The sequence below is a fragment of the Penicillium bovifimosum genome (genome assembly GCF_028826915.1).
Source record: "Penicillium bovifimosum strain IBT 22155 chromosome Unknown utg000001l_segment0_segment0, whole genome shotgun sequence".
In the NCBI taxonomy this organism is placed as follows: domain Eukaryota; kingdom Fungi; phylum Ascomycota; class Eurotiomycetes; order Eurotiales; family Aspergillaceae; genus Penicillium; species Penicillium bovifimosum.
In genome coordinates this window covers 1,056,519-1,071,356 of record NW_026622710.1, presented here as the reverse complement: position 1 = coordinate 1,071,356, position 14,838 = coordinate 1,056,519, and the positions used below count along the sequence as shown (strand labels likewise).

Genomic DNA, 14,838 nt, shown 5'->3' with positions numbered 1-14,838 from the left:
ACCCCGGCTGACACAAGCCCCCTTATCGGCTTGCCCCTCAACGTCATAGCCGATTGTTGACACTCTCTCATCTCCAAGATTCATCAACCTCAAAAATGGCTGCTGATAGCTCTCTCGTGGGGAAGCTGGATGCCTTAGTGGCCGATGTCCTCGCGGACTGGAACATCTACACTACCGTTGTAGCTGGCATTGTTCTTGCTTTCGCGGTTTACTCCGTCATCTCATCTCAGGATCCAGATGTGCATCCGTTCCTACTTGCTCGCCAGTCGACAGCAGCTCCGATCCGCCAACAGAACCAATCCCCTACGTATAGATGCTTGGAGACCCCTCACGGCTTGCCTCTGCGCTTTGGGTTAAATGTCAAGGACCCGGGCGCCCCGAAATGGACCGGTGGTCGGAGAGGAGATCTGCGTGACATCTGGAAAATCGCCGTACGTGGAGCTCTGAATGCAGACGGTACTTTGGCCGGCAAGCAGGGCAAAATATACACTGTTCTAGGTCGTAAGGCCGTTGAGCACTCGTTGGACCAAGTGACACAAGAAATCAACGTTATCGGACGTCATATCCAGAATGCCAATGCGAAGACTGTGGCTGTTTGCCTTACAGACTCCGTTGAGCTGTTGGCTACAATCTTTGGTAAGTATCTCGCTTACTCGGAATGGGTATCAATATCTAACACTGCGCAATCTAGCCGGCGCCTTCTATGGATACAAGACAGTCATTATCCCGCACAACCTTCCAGCCGAGAAACTTGCAGCACATCTACAACACGCAGGGGCGGATGTCCTCATCGCTGAAGCTGGCTCCGTGGACCTTCCTTTTGTTACTAAAGATATCAACCAGCTGTCGCTTGTTCTGTGGGTCGCTAAGTATGGCAACCGACACATGGATTGGAACGAGGTTCCCGGAGACGTCAAAAGTAGCCTGAAGGTTGCAGTCTGGCATGAACTGGTCGAGGAGCACCAGAACCTCGCTAGCTATGATGTTCCGGAGTACGATCCGAAAACGCCGACCCCTTCTGTCACCACTGTTTGGCCGTCTGCCTCTGGAGAGAGCCAGTTCATCGAGTTCCAGCCTGAGGTAAACTTCAGTCGACCCGCTGGTATCTATCTCGCTAACATTGAACTAGAATATTGTGTCTGCTGTCGGAGCCTTGGCCTCGACTCTTCCTCGTGCTCAGCGTTTCACCCCCGACGATGTTGTTCTTTCTATCGACTCCCTTTCCCGCTCCTACCCACTTTGCACTACCATGGCGGCACTGTTTGCCAACTCTTCCATTGCACTCAACTCGGTCGCCGGAGAGGGCGTCGACTTTGCCTTGGCTACAGTCGGCGTCTCTCCCACAGTCATTGTAGCTTCATCGCAGTCTATGGCCGAGTACCACGATAGAGTCATGCGCCCCCACACCGGCATCGTCTCCTCCCTTGGACGCTGGCTGCAAGCCAGAACCCTGGATGCCGGGAATATGCCGACTCGCAACTTCTTCAGCCAGCTGGCCCGTGTCAGTCCCACTTCCGAGCTCTCGCTCGATAAATTGCGATTACTCTGCATCTCCCACCGTATCGATGGCAACACTGCCGCTCATCTGACCTCCGAGCAACTGACCGAGCTTAGAATTTTCACTGGGGCTCGAGTTGTGTATGCCTTGACTGGGCCCGTTGTTGCTGGTGCAATTGCCCAGACAAATGCATACGACTACAGATGCCTCACTGGTCCTAGCCATTTCGGTGCCCCAGTGAGTAGCACTGAAATCACCTTGACCGACGTGCCGGAAGGGTCTCCGGACGACGCGCAAGAGGGGAAGGTACGTTGCCGTTCACTTCAAATTCGACTGCTTCCCTTTGCTTACACTTTCCTTAGCTCACCGTCTCTGGCCCCGCCGTTGCCGGCGATACCGTTACTCTTCCAACCCGCGCTCGCATCAGCACGGACAATACCCTGGAATTGTCTTTATGAGCAAGTTGATCCAAGACTGATCACCTCCATTATATCCCTAGTGTAGTGTACCCTCACGCGGGTCTTCCTGTGTTGACTACGACATAAGTCCACTACTCATTTATGTATCTGAAATAGCACCTAGCGGGGGTTCAACGTGATACCTAGGGAGTCAAAATATCCATTTTGTGAAATACAAGGCCAGCTCCAAGATATCCGAGAAGAACAGTAATATACATGCCGATGTGGGCTCAATCAATACTCAAGGAAATAGAACCATGCAGGATCAAGGGCTTAAGCCTTCTCCGCCTCCTCTGCCTTCTCCGCCTTCTCTGCCTTCTCTGCCTTCTCCTTTCTCCCAGCCTCTGCCAATAATAGCATAGAAATATTGTCACCAAGCACCTGCGAGTTCTTGATGTTCTTCAAGTGCCCAGCGAGCACAGGTTTAAGCTCAGCAATGCGAGTCTTGAAAATCTGACTCTCCGGACCATCCTTGTCCACCGCACGGCTCAACCGCATACCATTAAAAACAGCCAGATTCTCCTCAAGTCTCAGCTGGGCCTCAAGGGGCGTAGCCGCCTTCTTGAAATCACCGCGGGACCAAGCAGCATCGAGCTTCTGAGCATAGTCACGAACAGTCTGCACATCGGCCGCATCTTTGCTCATCAGCGCACAGCAAGCACTGAGCTCCAAAAGCGTACCAATAACGAACGGCTGGCATTTAGGATCAACCTGAGTCTCCTTAACAGAATGTTCCGGCGCCTCCATGAGTTTAGCAGCCTCCTGCGCGAGTTTCAGCGCCTTGGCGGTCTCATCGCCCTTAAAGTCTGCGCGGGAAGCAGTCTGGTGCAACTCGAAGAACAGACGACGGGCGATGCCCTTGTCGGCGAGACTGAGGCCAGTGCGCTTGGACTGTCTGGCGCACTCGATGATGACGGACAGCTTGCCTGCCTCGCTGACTTTGCGGATGATGTATTCCCAGCGGTCGTTGTTGATGATGTAGTTTGACATGCGCAGGCCGCTGAGGAAGGGGAAGAGGTTGCTGAAGTTCTTGGTTGCGACCATTATGTTGAGGACGCTGATTGCCTCGCGCTTCGAGGGCAGTTCGTGCCGGTTCTTGGGCGTTAGCGTGAACTCTTCGGTTTCGCTGATCTGCACTGTGATTGGCTCATGTTGCAGTTGCTGGGCGTATTTGGGCTTCAGCACGCTCTTTCGCTGCCGTTTGGGGAGGCCAAGGGGGATGAAGAGCTCGTTGCGGAAGCGGGCTAATGCGTCGTTTAACTCCGGGGAGGATGTCGAGGTGAAAGATGGGATTGCTGTTGCTCAAGTTAAAACTAGATACTGTAATCAAGCGTTTTCTCTTTGCGTACCTGAGTTTGACGCATAGCGGCGGGCTTGTGCCGGTCTCAGGCATTGTCGCACTGAGCTGGTGGTGTTCTGGCGGAAGAGCCTGCTCATGGCGGTTTGCGCCATTGTGGGTGATGGGTGATTTATTTATGAGATACCACAGTGGTATGATAATGACCACCGATAGACCTGTATGTGTTTTCGAGAAAACAATAGAAAACACCGAGTACACACCGAAGTAGTCTGAAGTTCGCAGGTTCGGGGAAAAAGAATCGCGTTGTCTGGAGACCCGGGCTCAAGGCTTGGCGGAAATTCTGCCGGTCCGGCCAAAACTCGACCTCCAACTTTCTCGACTTCAACATCCACATCACAATCATGGCGGCACTACCAACAATGCGCCCTCTGGGTTGTTTAAGGACCTTGATGAGGCCTTCAGGGCCCATCACCCCCATCGTCAACCGTCGATTCATTTCGACAGCCTACTCGAAGAGACCCGAACGAGTCCCTCTCCCGCCAAACATGCCCGAGCAATTCCTAACACAAATCCCTCTTCGCTTCCGTCCTGATCCCGGTATGTACTTTACGTTGAAAAACCATGCATCAATCACACACTGACCTCCGGTCTCCCTCTCTAGCACGCGAGCCCCTCAAAATCTACCCTGCACCGCCATCCGCCCGCAAAGCATGCAAGGACCCCGTTGCAGCCGTGACCGAATCGCAACTGGCCGTCCTCGATCCCAAGGGAGAGCGCAAGGCAATGTTCGACTACCGCCGCAACCCGCGCAGTATCAAGCCCGGCGACACCGTCCGCGTGACATTCAAGAACGGCGATCCGTTCAACGGAGTCGTTCTGAGCATCAAGCTGCGCGGAGTCGAGACTTCGTTCCTGCTGAGGAACGAGCTTACACGTGTGGCTGTTGAGATGTCTGTTAAGGTCTTCAGCCCTAATGTTAACAGTGTGGAGATCGTCCAGCGGGCGGAGAAGAAGCGCAGAAGGGCTAGATTGTACTTCATGAGAGACCGCAAGCACGACCGGAGGAGCGTCGAGAATATCGTGGCCAACTATGTTCGCCAAAAGAAGGCCTTCCTTGGTGGTGGTGGTGGTCAGCGTCGGAGGTGAGAGAGTTGAAAGGCGTCTGGCGTGACCCTTTGCTGTATTACTACATTTGTACTTTGGTTACCTTCCACGTCGGCTTAATCGGTGGAATGAGCAGGACTTTGATTGCGCGAGTTAAGGGAACGTCTTTCCAATATCAATTAGAGTTCAACAGACTACCTAAGTTAGGGGATACTGTACCCAGTTAGCCTGAGGATACTGAGGTAATGGATATCACATGAACCCTGTTTCCTGACAAGAGGAAATAATATCAAAAGCAAAAGCCACAACCACGCCGGGTCGACAGAGACGATGCCGCCCCTTGGATAAGAATAAGAGCCCGGATCTAGCTAGACAATTGAGAACTGTCTAGCCAAATGATCATGTGCAAAGCAGATGCAAATGCATTCAAGCCTGCATAGCTGACTCCCACGACCTGGGAATCTGGCCCGGGAACCCTCTGTTTGGACCTCAGATCTTTGACGGAGATCTGGCCTTGCAGGATATCGGATCGCTCCCAGAGTGCTGGTACGCGCTCAGAAACATTTGAAATCGTCGCCCCGGTCCAATAGTCCACCGTAGTTCGCCAGTCTTCGCCGGCCAAATCAATCTTAACCAACCGACGGAAGTCAACATCCTTGAAAATCAAAATAACCCCATCCGGGCCAGCATAGTCCAACGCATACTTGAGTGAGGAAGTAGCGTATAAACCGGGTCCGAACTCGTCCTGAAGCGTGTTTGAAGAGACGAGGGGCGTGAAGAGTGAGGCTAGGCTGACTGTTGACGGGCGTGATAAGCCCTTGTAAAGAAGATTGCCGCCAAGTGAATTGTTGAATGTATTCATCAAATCAACTAATTTTCATCACGGTCGTTCTTCTTTCCCTTCAGTGTTGTCTTAACGCAAGAAATAGTTGGCGGAAAAGATTGGAGGCGCGCAAAGGGGAAGACATCTTGAATCCTGTTTTGAGTAGGAGTTGTTGTGAGATTCGGGGGAATAGAGCTAGCATAAGAAATCGCAGAAGCCTGGCGTCGGACAGGTTCTTCATAGATCTTGTCCATGAATGTTGCTGGTATCTTCCCTTCTTCAAACAAAATGGAAACAATCCAAAGACGCGGAGAACCCTGTGGGATCGAACGGTACTCATCTGTAAGAACATATGCGGGATCGCGAATGAGTTCTTCGAGCTCTTCCACCCCCTCAAGCCAAAAAAAGGCTTGACAACGGTCCGATGAACAAGGAGACCTGCTCGCCATCCTCATAGAGATACTGTGATATCTCTTCTGGAATGACACCGGGGAATTCAATTCCTGCAGCCCAAACAGGTTTGTAGTCTGTTGCGTACAGATCTAGTATGTCTCTCTCGTCTCTCATTGTGAAGGTATTTTGGTCACTTCGAGTTTGAGATGGAGTTGGTGACGAACGGCAAGAGCTCTTCGAGGTGGAGACTGGAGACGGAGTCGTTATCATTTCCATTGGTCAATGGCGGTGGGAGTCAGTCCCCACTTACCTTGATAGGCTAGTGTCATCTCCTACAGTCGATCTTTCCTCCACAATACCTTTACTAGTTACTACCTTCTCGCCGTAACTCCTTTTCCGCAACATCTGAACACATCTAGCAGCCCACCATGTCGCGCCGTCTCGACCCCGACCTTTCCCCCAACGTCAGCCCGGAGTCTTTTCCAACAATCATTACCGTGCAGACAAATTTGTCGACCAGTTGGATTTTGAACCCATCGTACGTGACGAAAACCTTGCTCGACTTTGCTATTCATTATCGACGACGGCTTCTTCTCGTTGATGCTACAGATATGTATTGTGGTTCCTCCATTCCTTGCTGACCGCGTGTATTTCATGGTTTCTTCCTATCCGCAGGTGGTGTATGGCCGTGGGCAGAACACTTACCCAACAAAGGCAGTTTAACAGAGTTTTCGGATCTCACTACCGATGTTGGTAGTGAGGAAGGTGCCAGTGTGAGATATATACTGTGTATCTGCTTCTAGATCTGCTCTAGAACCCTACCTAGGTCTGTTGAACCTATGGGACTCGTTTATATGGTCGGATATATTCCAATTTGGTCTTCCGCCACTTAGCGATCTCCTTGATCTGGTTACACACCGATGGACTGCGAAAGAGCAGGCTCGAATCTTCCATGATTATGCGAAATGGATTGCTGGATTACCTACTGACAGACCTACTGGACTAAACGTCTTGCAACTTCATTGTTCATTGTAGAGCCTCAATCCCGGAAGGATTCTAAAGCTAACAGATATCAACCTTCACTCAAGCCTAGCGAGGTCTAGTAAATATATCGGAAACTATTCAAAGCTGTTAGTCATTGCCATCGTAAGTGCCAAAGGGAAGTGGAGCATACTTCAAATTCTCCCTATCAGTCAAATCCAAAAACGCAGTCGAATCCAAATCCCTCCCCTCAAGACCACCCTCCATCTGTGACTGAATTGCATCGCGCTTCTTATTCTCCCACCGTAGCAGCAGACCAAGCGTAATGATAAGCACAGCTTCGATCAGATGCGAAACGATCATAGACCAGATTCCAAGCGAGTAAGTCGGTCTGGATATAGTTAGTCAAGCAGATTCTGCGGAAAGATAGAACGAAAGGAACGCACGATTGATCACTCTTATAGAAGAAAGGACCGGCGATATTGCCGGTACAGTATCCCAGAAACAAGACGGCATTTGTGACGACTTTCTTCGTATGACCTGTATTGCCCCATATACGTCAGCAAATCCATTTCAGCTCACTCAATCAAAGCTAGAATGATTACTTACCGGCAGTGTTGGCAATTTGCATACTCAAAATGAGCACAAAAGCAGCATTGTACGGGCCAGTGAGGTAATAGCAGATCAGACGGCCTACGCTATGTTGCACAGGGACGAAGCGGAGGCCGAATGAGCCGGCAAGGTTGGGGATGAGGAAGATGAGGATGAAGACGCAGCGACGGTTCTCGAAGCGGTCGTTTAGGAATACGCATGCTAGGATTGATAAGGCGATGAGGGCGCCGTAGGGGATCTGCATGAGAGTTGTGACCAATGTCGAGAAGCCGAATCCTTGGATGATGATTGTTCCGAAGTTTGAGATTCCTCCGTTGGGCACATTAGCTGGGAGATGTTTACATTAGTATATGTGGCTGTGAAGTAGAAGATGGTAAACAAGGAAATGAACACATACCAACTATGCCGAGGATGAAGAACATATAGAGCTTGTAGTCCATGAGTGCTTCCAGGATCTGATACGGCTTCAGATGCTTATTCTCAACACCGGTCTGATTCTCACGTAGTCGCTCAACGGCCATGCGACGCTGTCTCTTGCTGAGGCCGCGCGCTGTAACCGGTGAATCGGGGAGGAAGATGAACATGACGATTCCCCAGGTGGAGCAAAGGGCGCCGCTGGATAGGGATTATTAGTAAATTAGTCCCGGAAAAAAGAGGCGTACAGAGGAAAGAAACGCATACATCACCAGGAACTCGTATTTCCAGGATGGCAATGCACCTTTCAAATGACCAATCCCATAACCCAATAGTCCACCTAGTGCAATGCCGATACCGTTCGCTGTATACCACAGTCCAATGCGAACGGGCTGTTCACGACGTGTATACCACATGCTCGTGATGAGCATGAAGGCCGGGTCTGAGCATGCTTCGGCGGCACCACCCAGGGCTCGGAGGACAGCGAGGGTCTCGAAGCTGTTACAGGCTGCTTGAAGCATTAGGAAGAAGCCCCTTGGAGAATATGTTAGTGCTTAGGCTAGGTGTCTTGGGGTATGAGACGAACCAGAGGAAGATGTTTACTCCTAGGTATTTGCCTGGGATATATGTCAGATGTGTATTCAATCAAACGAAGTAGATAGAGTGGCAATAATACCGATGGGTAGACGCTGCATCAGAAAATTGGTCGGGAATGCCCATGCCAGGAAACCAAAGTAGAAGATACTGCTCAGCCAGCTGTACTGGGTTCCATGTAGATTGAGATCATCGCGAATACCGAAGATGGCAGCATAGCTTAGCGTTGTCTTTTCCGAGAAGGGATTGTCAGTATCAAATAGACAAGAGGGAAACATAGTATATCCAATTGAGGAGAGGAGACTCACCTTGTCAATATAGAAGAATGCATAGCAAACAGCCAAGTAAGGCAGAATCATAAAATCGATCTTCCACAACAGTTTCCTCGCTTCCGCGGGATCGACCTCTTCATGGAGCTCGTCCGGATCGTCGAACAGCGCCATTGCCGTGTCACCATCGACATGTTTGGCTTTCTTGAACGTGGTCTGTTCTTGAGCGGTTTCTGCGTGGAGGACTGTCGGAGCCTCCGCAATCTGGGCCTTGGAGTCATGTCTGGACTCTGGGGGGCCCTTGTCCACCATAGTGGAGTGTATCTTTGGTACAATGGAAAGTGCAGAGTAGTTAGATCACAAGTGGAATTGATTGAAATAGATTATAAGTATGAGAGGGATGTGTAACATATAGACATAATCAGCAATATGAAAACAGAAGAAACAACGAGACAATGCAGGATATAAACAAGTCCAAGGAGGTCCCCAACCCCCTCGAATCAAGCCTCACAAGACTCCAAATGTGCTCTCCACCGACCATCTCCAAAGCTTAGACCTGAAAGAGGAAGACAAAGAGGACAATCTGCGGGGAAAACCCCAGAAAACATCCCCCACGCCCATTGAACCGCACGCCGATCACCTCAAACGTGGGGAAGCTTTGCCTTGGCTGGCAACAAGCACAAAGTTCCACCAGTCGTGTAGCTTTGCCAAGTATGTTTGACGCCTGAATGTACAAATGTCGTCTGGTCAAAAGCCTGATGGCTGGAATCTGGATGCATGATGTCGGTCGAAGTCCGAGATATCGGACTTTAGGCCGCTGCATTGATTCCCTTGTATACTCATTACTGGACGTGTAAGCTCTGTGCTTAAGTGCACACCGCTATAATCTATAGCCGAGATTGAGGATCAGCCGAGGTGCTTTCCATGGTGGTTCGTTTATTGTTGTTGTGGCCTTAATTTAGCTTCTATATAGTCCAAACGGTAAGGGGTTTACCGAGAATGAATTCGTTGAGAAAGATGAGAATTCGTATTTCAGAATCATTTTTAAACTCCACATTGCAATTTCGAGCCCAGCATACTGTATAATCATTCCATGCAGACCTGTCCTACGAGACAAGCAAGTCCCAACCTATCGTCGATTGAAGTTCAAGAAACGAGACTGCATCAATTAGCATCACCATCACCATCGCAAACCGAACACAGAAGACACTTACCGCGATGAACAAGACAATCAGATTCGACCCGATAAACGCAGCAAAGATCCCCAGATCCCGCCAGCGAGTATCAAACGACATACTAAACGCCGCATAGAACTGCTCTCCAATCTTATACGCACAGTACCTACAAGCCCTCGCCGCCCCATCAACAAGATACCCATTCCCGCCACGCTCAAAGAACGGCTCCATATACTCCCCGCAAGTCATATTATCCGGGGCATTGAAAACATTCAACTCCGACTCCGTACAAACAACATCCCTCCCGTGCAACTCCGTCACAACCATGCCGCTAATCAACCTGGTAAACGGATCGAGCTGGTACAGCCAAGCACGCCAGAAGCCCGGCATCGAAGGCTTGGGAATTGCGACGCCACAGAAGAGCGAGAAGATGATGACGATGGGCGGGTTGAACTGGGAGGCGATGAAGCTGTTGGGCGTTAGGGCGGAGATCATCTGGCCCAGCGTGACGGAGAACATCTCTGTGATGAGGATGATGAGGAATTGGTAGCCGGCGCGGTTGGAGGCGGTCTGGAAGCCTGGGATATAGTAGAGGGGCAGGAAGAAGGTGACGGCGCAGATGAGGGAGTAAGGGATTTCGGCGACGATCATGGAGAGCGTGAAGGCGAATTGGGAGTATGTTTTTGAGGCGGATTCGCGGTAGAAGATTAGCCGGGCCATGTCGTAGCGGGGTTCGACCATTTGGAGGATGATGGCGGGCAGGACGGTGACGTTGAAGATTACGAAGATGCGGTATTGCAGGGAGGAGCGGGAGTCGTCGAGGTTTAGGAAGACGAGGCCGGTGATCACGGAAATGACGACGTGCGTGTAGAGCCGGGTGAAGCCGTAGTTCTTGGAGCGCCAGAAGGAGAGGTTGGTTCGGCGGCAGACGACTTTGATTTGGTGCCAGAGGGGCGAGGCGTATTCTCTTTCGACTTTGGTTGTGTCGTGGCTGTCTAGGACGGCTTGGGCGCGGTCGGCCTTGATCTGGATGATTTCTTCTTTAAGCTGTTGCAGTTCGGGAGATGTGCGCCAGATATCGCCCCAGTCACGGTCTCCGATGCGACGGGTTTGACCGGCGCCGATGGCATCCAGCATCCATTCGGCTGGGTTGGCGTCAGCGGGGCAATCGGCTCCGTTGCGGCGGAAGTAGTCCAGCAGGATATCAGAGTCATCGCCGATGTCTCCGAAGTAGATGCATTCGCCTCCTCGTTGGAGCAGAAGAAGACGATCAAAGCTCTCGAAGAGAGCGGAGTTGGGTTGGTGGATCGTGCATAGGATAGCCTGTCCTGCGGCGGCGAGCTTGCGAAGGAAACGGACAATATTCCAGGCAGATTGACCGTCCAGACCGGAGGTAGGCTCGTCTAGGAAAAGAAGGAGCTCAGGCTTAGCCGCTAGCTCGACGCCAATTGTGACGCGCTTTCGTTCCTCGACTGATAGACCGGTTTCGGGGGTGCCGATGATTGCGTCTGCCAGATTTTCCAGCTCTAGCAGGGTTAGGATCTCTTCAACATAGGCGTACTTCTCCTCTCGGGGTGTTTCAAATGGCTGGCGCAGGTCTGCAGAGAAACGCAGTGCTTCTCGGACAGTTTGCATGGGTTCATGAACGTCAAGCTGCTCCGCGTAAGATGTACCTCTTTGGAATGAGGTGCCTGGCGGCTTACCATCGACCAGGATATCACCTTTGATCACGCCGATGTTCTTCCGTGCTGCCAAGACATCCAACAATGTCGTCTTTCCGGCGCCAGATGCTCCCATGAGCGCCGTCAGCTTCCCTGGCTGAACATAGCCGTAGACCGAGTTCAAGAGTTGTCGAGTACCGGAAGGCACTGGGACTTCGTACGAGACATCCTCCCATGTGAACACAGACTTGGACGAAATACTTATGTTTGAGCCTGCCTCTGTGTTGTTGGTCCTGGCCTGTCTGTTCGCCTTGTTTTGCATCAAAGCCTCGTTGAGCTTCTTCCGCTCGTCATTTTCCTTCTGATAGAAAGTGATCGTTTTGCCGCCTGCTCCGAAGTGAAGGGTTTCTCCAAAATACAAGTTCGAACACAAGAAGCCGACGATCAGAGCAAGCATGATGCCGAAGTTTCGCCAAAGGTCCCCTCCCAGATAGCTGAATGTTTGTGCAAGGTAGTTGGAACCAGGGATGATTGCCGACCCAGGCTCGCCTCCCGCCAGAGTACAGGCCTGGTGAGCGATATCATCATAGCCAGGACCAGTGGGGACAAGAGAATCTTTTGTACATGTCAGAGTAAGGTGTCTGAACTCGTTTACCATGAGCGAAGCGAAGCCGAGACCAAAAGGGTTGACAAAGTATATCCACCGCAGCCACACTTGCGCGCTGGACCACTGGATGAGGTATCCGGATGTCAGGACAAAAAAGGTAATGATGACAGATGCGAACTTGATGGCATAATCGAAGTCTGGACTGACACATCCGACTGTTCGGAAGAATACAGTCATGGTAACATATCCCTCAAGGATGATCAAGACGAAAATGAAGAATGCCCCGGGGTCGAGATGCAGTCCACACATGAAGTACACGATAATGCTGAATACCAGAATGCGTGCAATGGCAAACGCTGTGTCAACGAGGATCTGTGCGATAAACAACGCACTTGGTCTATAGAACGTGAATGAGCGGTGTTTGTTGACGATCGAGCGGCCCATCATGGTAGATGCAAGTTCCGAAAATGCCTGGAAGCCGTTGAACAGTAGACTGATGAATAGAAGACCTCCTCGAGTGAAAGCACCGGCGCTGGTTTTCGGTTGATTGAGCCATACCGTACCCAAGATGATGGCAATGCCGACAGAGGTAATCCAAGAGACTGTCAGAGCGAATTTATCTTGCCATTTGAGCAGGAACTGGCGTTGCATCAAAGCCCAGATTTGCAGGTGGAAGGGAATCGAATACACAGACTTATCAGACGTGAACTTGCGCTTCGCCTCCCTGTTAGCGATTTCGAAGTCATCGAAGATTTGCTTCTCTTTCTGAAGCTGTGCGCGGTAGGCCTTCATCTCATCGTCTAGTCTTTCGCTGAAGATTGACTGATCGAAGGCTTCGACCAAAGCCTGAGGCGTGGACGGCACATTTTCGGCGCTTCGTCCATCCTTGAACTCCCTCTCGTAGGGATCGGTACATCCTGTCAAATAGTCGGGAGTAGTCTGACGAGGCTTTTCGCGGAAGCCCAGATCTTCGAAATATGATCGGGCTTCGGATACGGGGCCGAAGAACACTTGGCGGCCGCTATCGATCACAAGAACCTTGTCGAACTGCTTGTAGATGTTCTCAGATGCTTGGTAGAGGGAGACAAAAGTGGTCGTCTTGTATATGTTGGTCAAAATCCGCAGGGACTTGGCGAAATCAAGAGCGGTAGATGCATCCAGACCGCGAGTGCTGTTATCCCAAGCCAATACAGTCGCAGATGTGATCATCATTTCTGCGATCGACACCCGACGCCGCTCGCCTGTTCTAGTTAGCATCATATACTGTGTACAAGACAAGCTGTAAATGATAAGGCAATCACCCACCTCCAGAGACACCACGGATGAATTGGTTGCCAATCACCGTGTTGGCAGTGTGCTCAATGTTGAACATTTTCAAAAGCAAGTTGGTAACTTTCTCCTTGAACTCGGTCTTCGAGACACCCAGTGGACGCTTTCCTGGGGTCTTGGTGTCGAGGGCGAATCCCAGAGTTTGTTTGACAGTCAACGTCGGCTGGTGAATATCATCCTCTTGATTGTATACAGCTTCTCCGCGGTATCTTTTGGCGAAGGCATCGGCGCCAAATGGACCGTAGAGGACTTCTCCATCTACCCCAGTGTATCCAAACCGTTGGTTTGCAATAACCTTGAGGAAAGTGGTACAACCCGATCCAGGACGACCAAGAACCAAGACCATCTCACCCGGTCGTGTGAGACCTCGGAAACCCTCCAGAATATTGTACTCTTGTCCGGTCTTTCTCCACCCAAGGAGATCAATGATCATTCCGGGTACATTGAGGAAATCGATAATTGCATCTGGAAAGGTCTTGATGATTGTCTTAACGCCGCCCATTCCCCGGACTGTAAGGTTGTTCCAGATCACACCTAGAGAGATACTCAGCATTGCCTTCCATCTGATTCCCGGAGTCTACATACCGATATGCTTATTTTTGATCCCCGCCGCTTCAGAAGCAGTATAATCACCACGGAGCGTGGACTCCAGATCCCACGACTCATCCGAGGCAGTCGAGCCTCCATCCTTCTCGATATCGTGAGTCGCAGCTCCCGGCTTTGACGCCCGCGAAGCTTGTCTAGACAATCTCTGAGCTTGGTGCGAAATGCTAGAGAACTGTCTATTCAGTTCCTCGAACTCTTTCTCTGCCGCGTCCACGTCGACCCCAGTCTGAGGCGAAGTATCACCCTGCGGGTTGTTGATGCGGATCTCTTCCAGCTGGCGCCCATAGCTGTTTGAGCCCAGGGTATCCACGTCCGATCTGCTACTTGTTTCAGTCATTGCCAGCTTGTGGTCCGAGACATGGATGTTCGACATCGAAGATCTTCAGCACCAGTGCCGAGACAAATAATAGCCGATCCCGCAAATTCTCCCGAGGCACTTCCACGGCTAAGTTCCAAGGCCGGAAGTGTATCGTATGACCTTTTCGAGATGAGTATTAAGTGAAAGGAACAACAAATATTTACAGTAGAATATCTGCTTTGAAATCAGAAGCCCCTGAAATGAAGTATTAAAGAAATGAAGAAGAAGGAAAAAAAGAATGGGCTAGAAGGGTGCTAAAGAGACTAAGCCCGAATGATCTGGGGCTCGGTAGTATTAAGTGCCATATCAAATTTGCCCTCGGCTCTCTTTTTTACAGGGGTGGAAAGTAGCGGTGTTAGGTGTTAGCAGTTGAATCCAACGGACGAAGCTTAACTCCGCTCAACCGAGTCTTCTCAAGTACTCAAAGTGACCTTGGGGCAGGATGCCAAGTCCTTAGTTGACGGAGTCCCAAATGGGATAAGTCTCCGATCAGAAGAGTCAAAGCCCAGATGAATCCAAATGACTCATGAATACTAGTACATGAGCCTTGACACGTTGGGTTATATGCAGGTTATACAGGGTCCCGTTCTAGAGCAGAGCTTGAACTCAGTTCGAAACCCGTTTTATCAATCTCGGTGGAGAGCCGAGACGGGAAA

General features: G+C 50.8%; 6 protein-coding genes across 6 annotated transcripts; 2 read left to right on the top strand and 4 right to left on the bottom strand.

Annotated features, from left to right (window-relative positions):
• Positions 1–95: 95 nt before the first annotated feature.
• Positions 96–1,956, top strand: N7515_000398 (uncharacterized protein; the record flags this gene model as incomplete). The annotated part of the gene is made up of 4 exons (XM_056661142.1): positions 96–636; positions 692–1,080; positions 1,130–1,804; positions 1,861–1,956. 4 exons carry the CDS (start codon positions 96–98, stop codon positions 1,954–1,956), a joined length of 1,701 nt encoding a protein of 566 aa, XP_056526308.1.
• A 273-nt stretch (positions 1,957–2,229) lies between these two features.
• Positions 2,230–3,408, bottom strand: N7515_000397 (uncharacterized protein; the record flags this gene model as incomplete). The annotated part of the gene is made up of 2 exons (XM_056661141.1): positions 2,230–3,251; positions 3,306–3,408. 2 exons carry the CDS (start codon positions 3,406–3,408, stop codon positions 2,230–2,232), a joined length of 1,125 nt encoding a protein of 374 aa, XP_056526307.1.
• Positions 3,409–3,657: 249 nt separating this feature from the next.
• Positions 3,658–4,396, top strand: N7515_000396 (mitochondrial 54S ribosomal protein bL19m; the record flags this gene model as incomplete). Its single annotated transcript, XM_056661140.1, has 2 exons — positions 3,658–3,853; positions 3,918–4,396. Coding segments are annotated over 2 exons (675 nt in total), but the record flags the coding sequence as incomplete, so codon positions are not given.
• Positions 4,397–4,724: 328 nt separating this feature from the next.
• N7515_000395 (uncharacterized protein) lies at positions 4,725–5,222 on the bottom strand (the record flags this gene model as incomplete). Its single annotated transcript, XM_056661139.1, has 1 exon — positions 4,725–5,222. The coding sequence occupies one exon, from the start codon at positions 5,220–5,222 to the stop codon at positions 4,725–4,727; it is 498 nt and encodes a 165-aa protein (XP_056526305.1).
• Positions 5,223–6,707: 1,485 nt separating this feature from the next.
• N7515_000394 (putative MFS allantoate transporter) lies at positions 6,708–8,758 on the bottom strand (the record flags this gene model as incomplete). Its single annotated transcript, XM_056661138.1, has 7 exons — positions 6,708–6,948; positions 7,004–7,097; positions 7,167–7,496; positions 7,567–7,784; positions 7,851–8,117; positions 8,170–8,200; positions 8,260–8,758. 7 exons carry the CDS (start codon positions 8,756–8,758, stop codon positions 6,708–6,710), a joined length of 1,680 nt encoding a protein of 559 aa, XP_056526304.1.
• An 817-nt stretch (positions 8,759–9,575) lies between these two features.
• N7515_000393 (putative ABC transporter) lies at positions 9,576–14,197 on the bottom strand (the record flags this gene model as incomplete). Its single annotated transcript, XM_056661137.1, has 4 exons — positions 9,576–9,605; positions 9,661–13,130; positions 13,195–13,752; positions 13,804–14,197. The coding sequence occupies 4 exons, from the start codon at positions 14,195–14,197 to the stop codon at positions 9,576–9,578; spliced, it is 4,452 nt and encodes a 1,483-aa protein (XP_056526303.1).
• Positions 14,198–14,838: the final 641 nt, after the last annotated feature.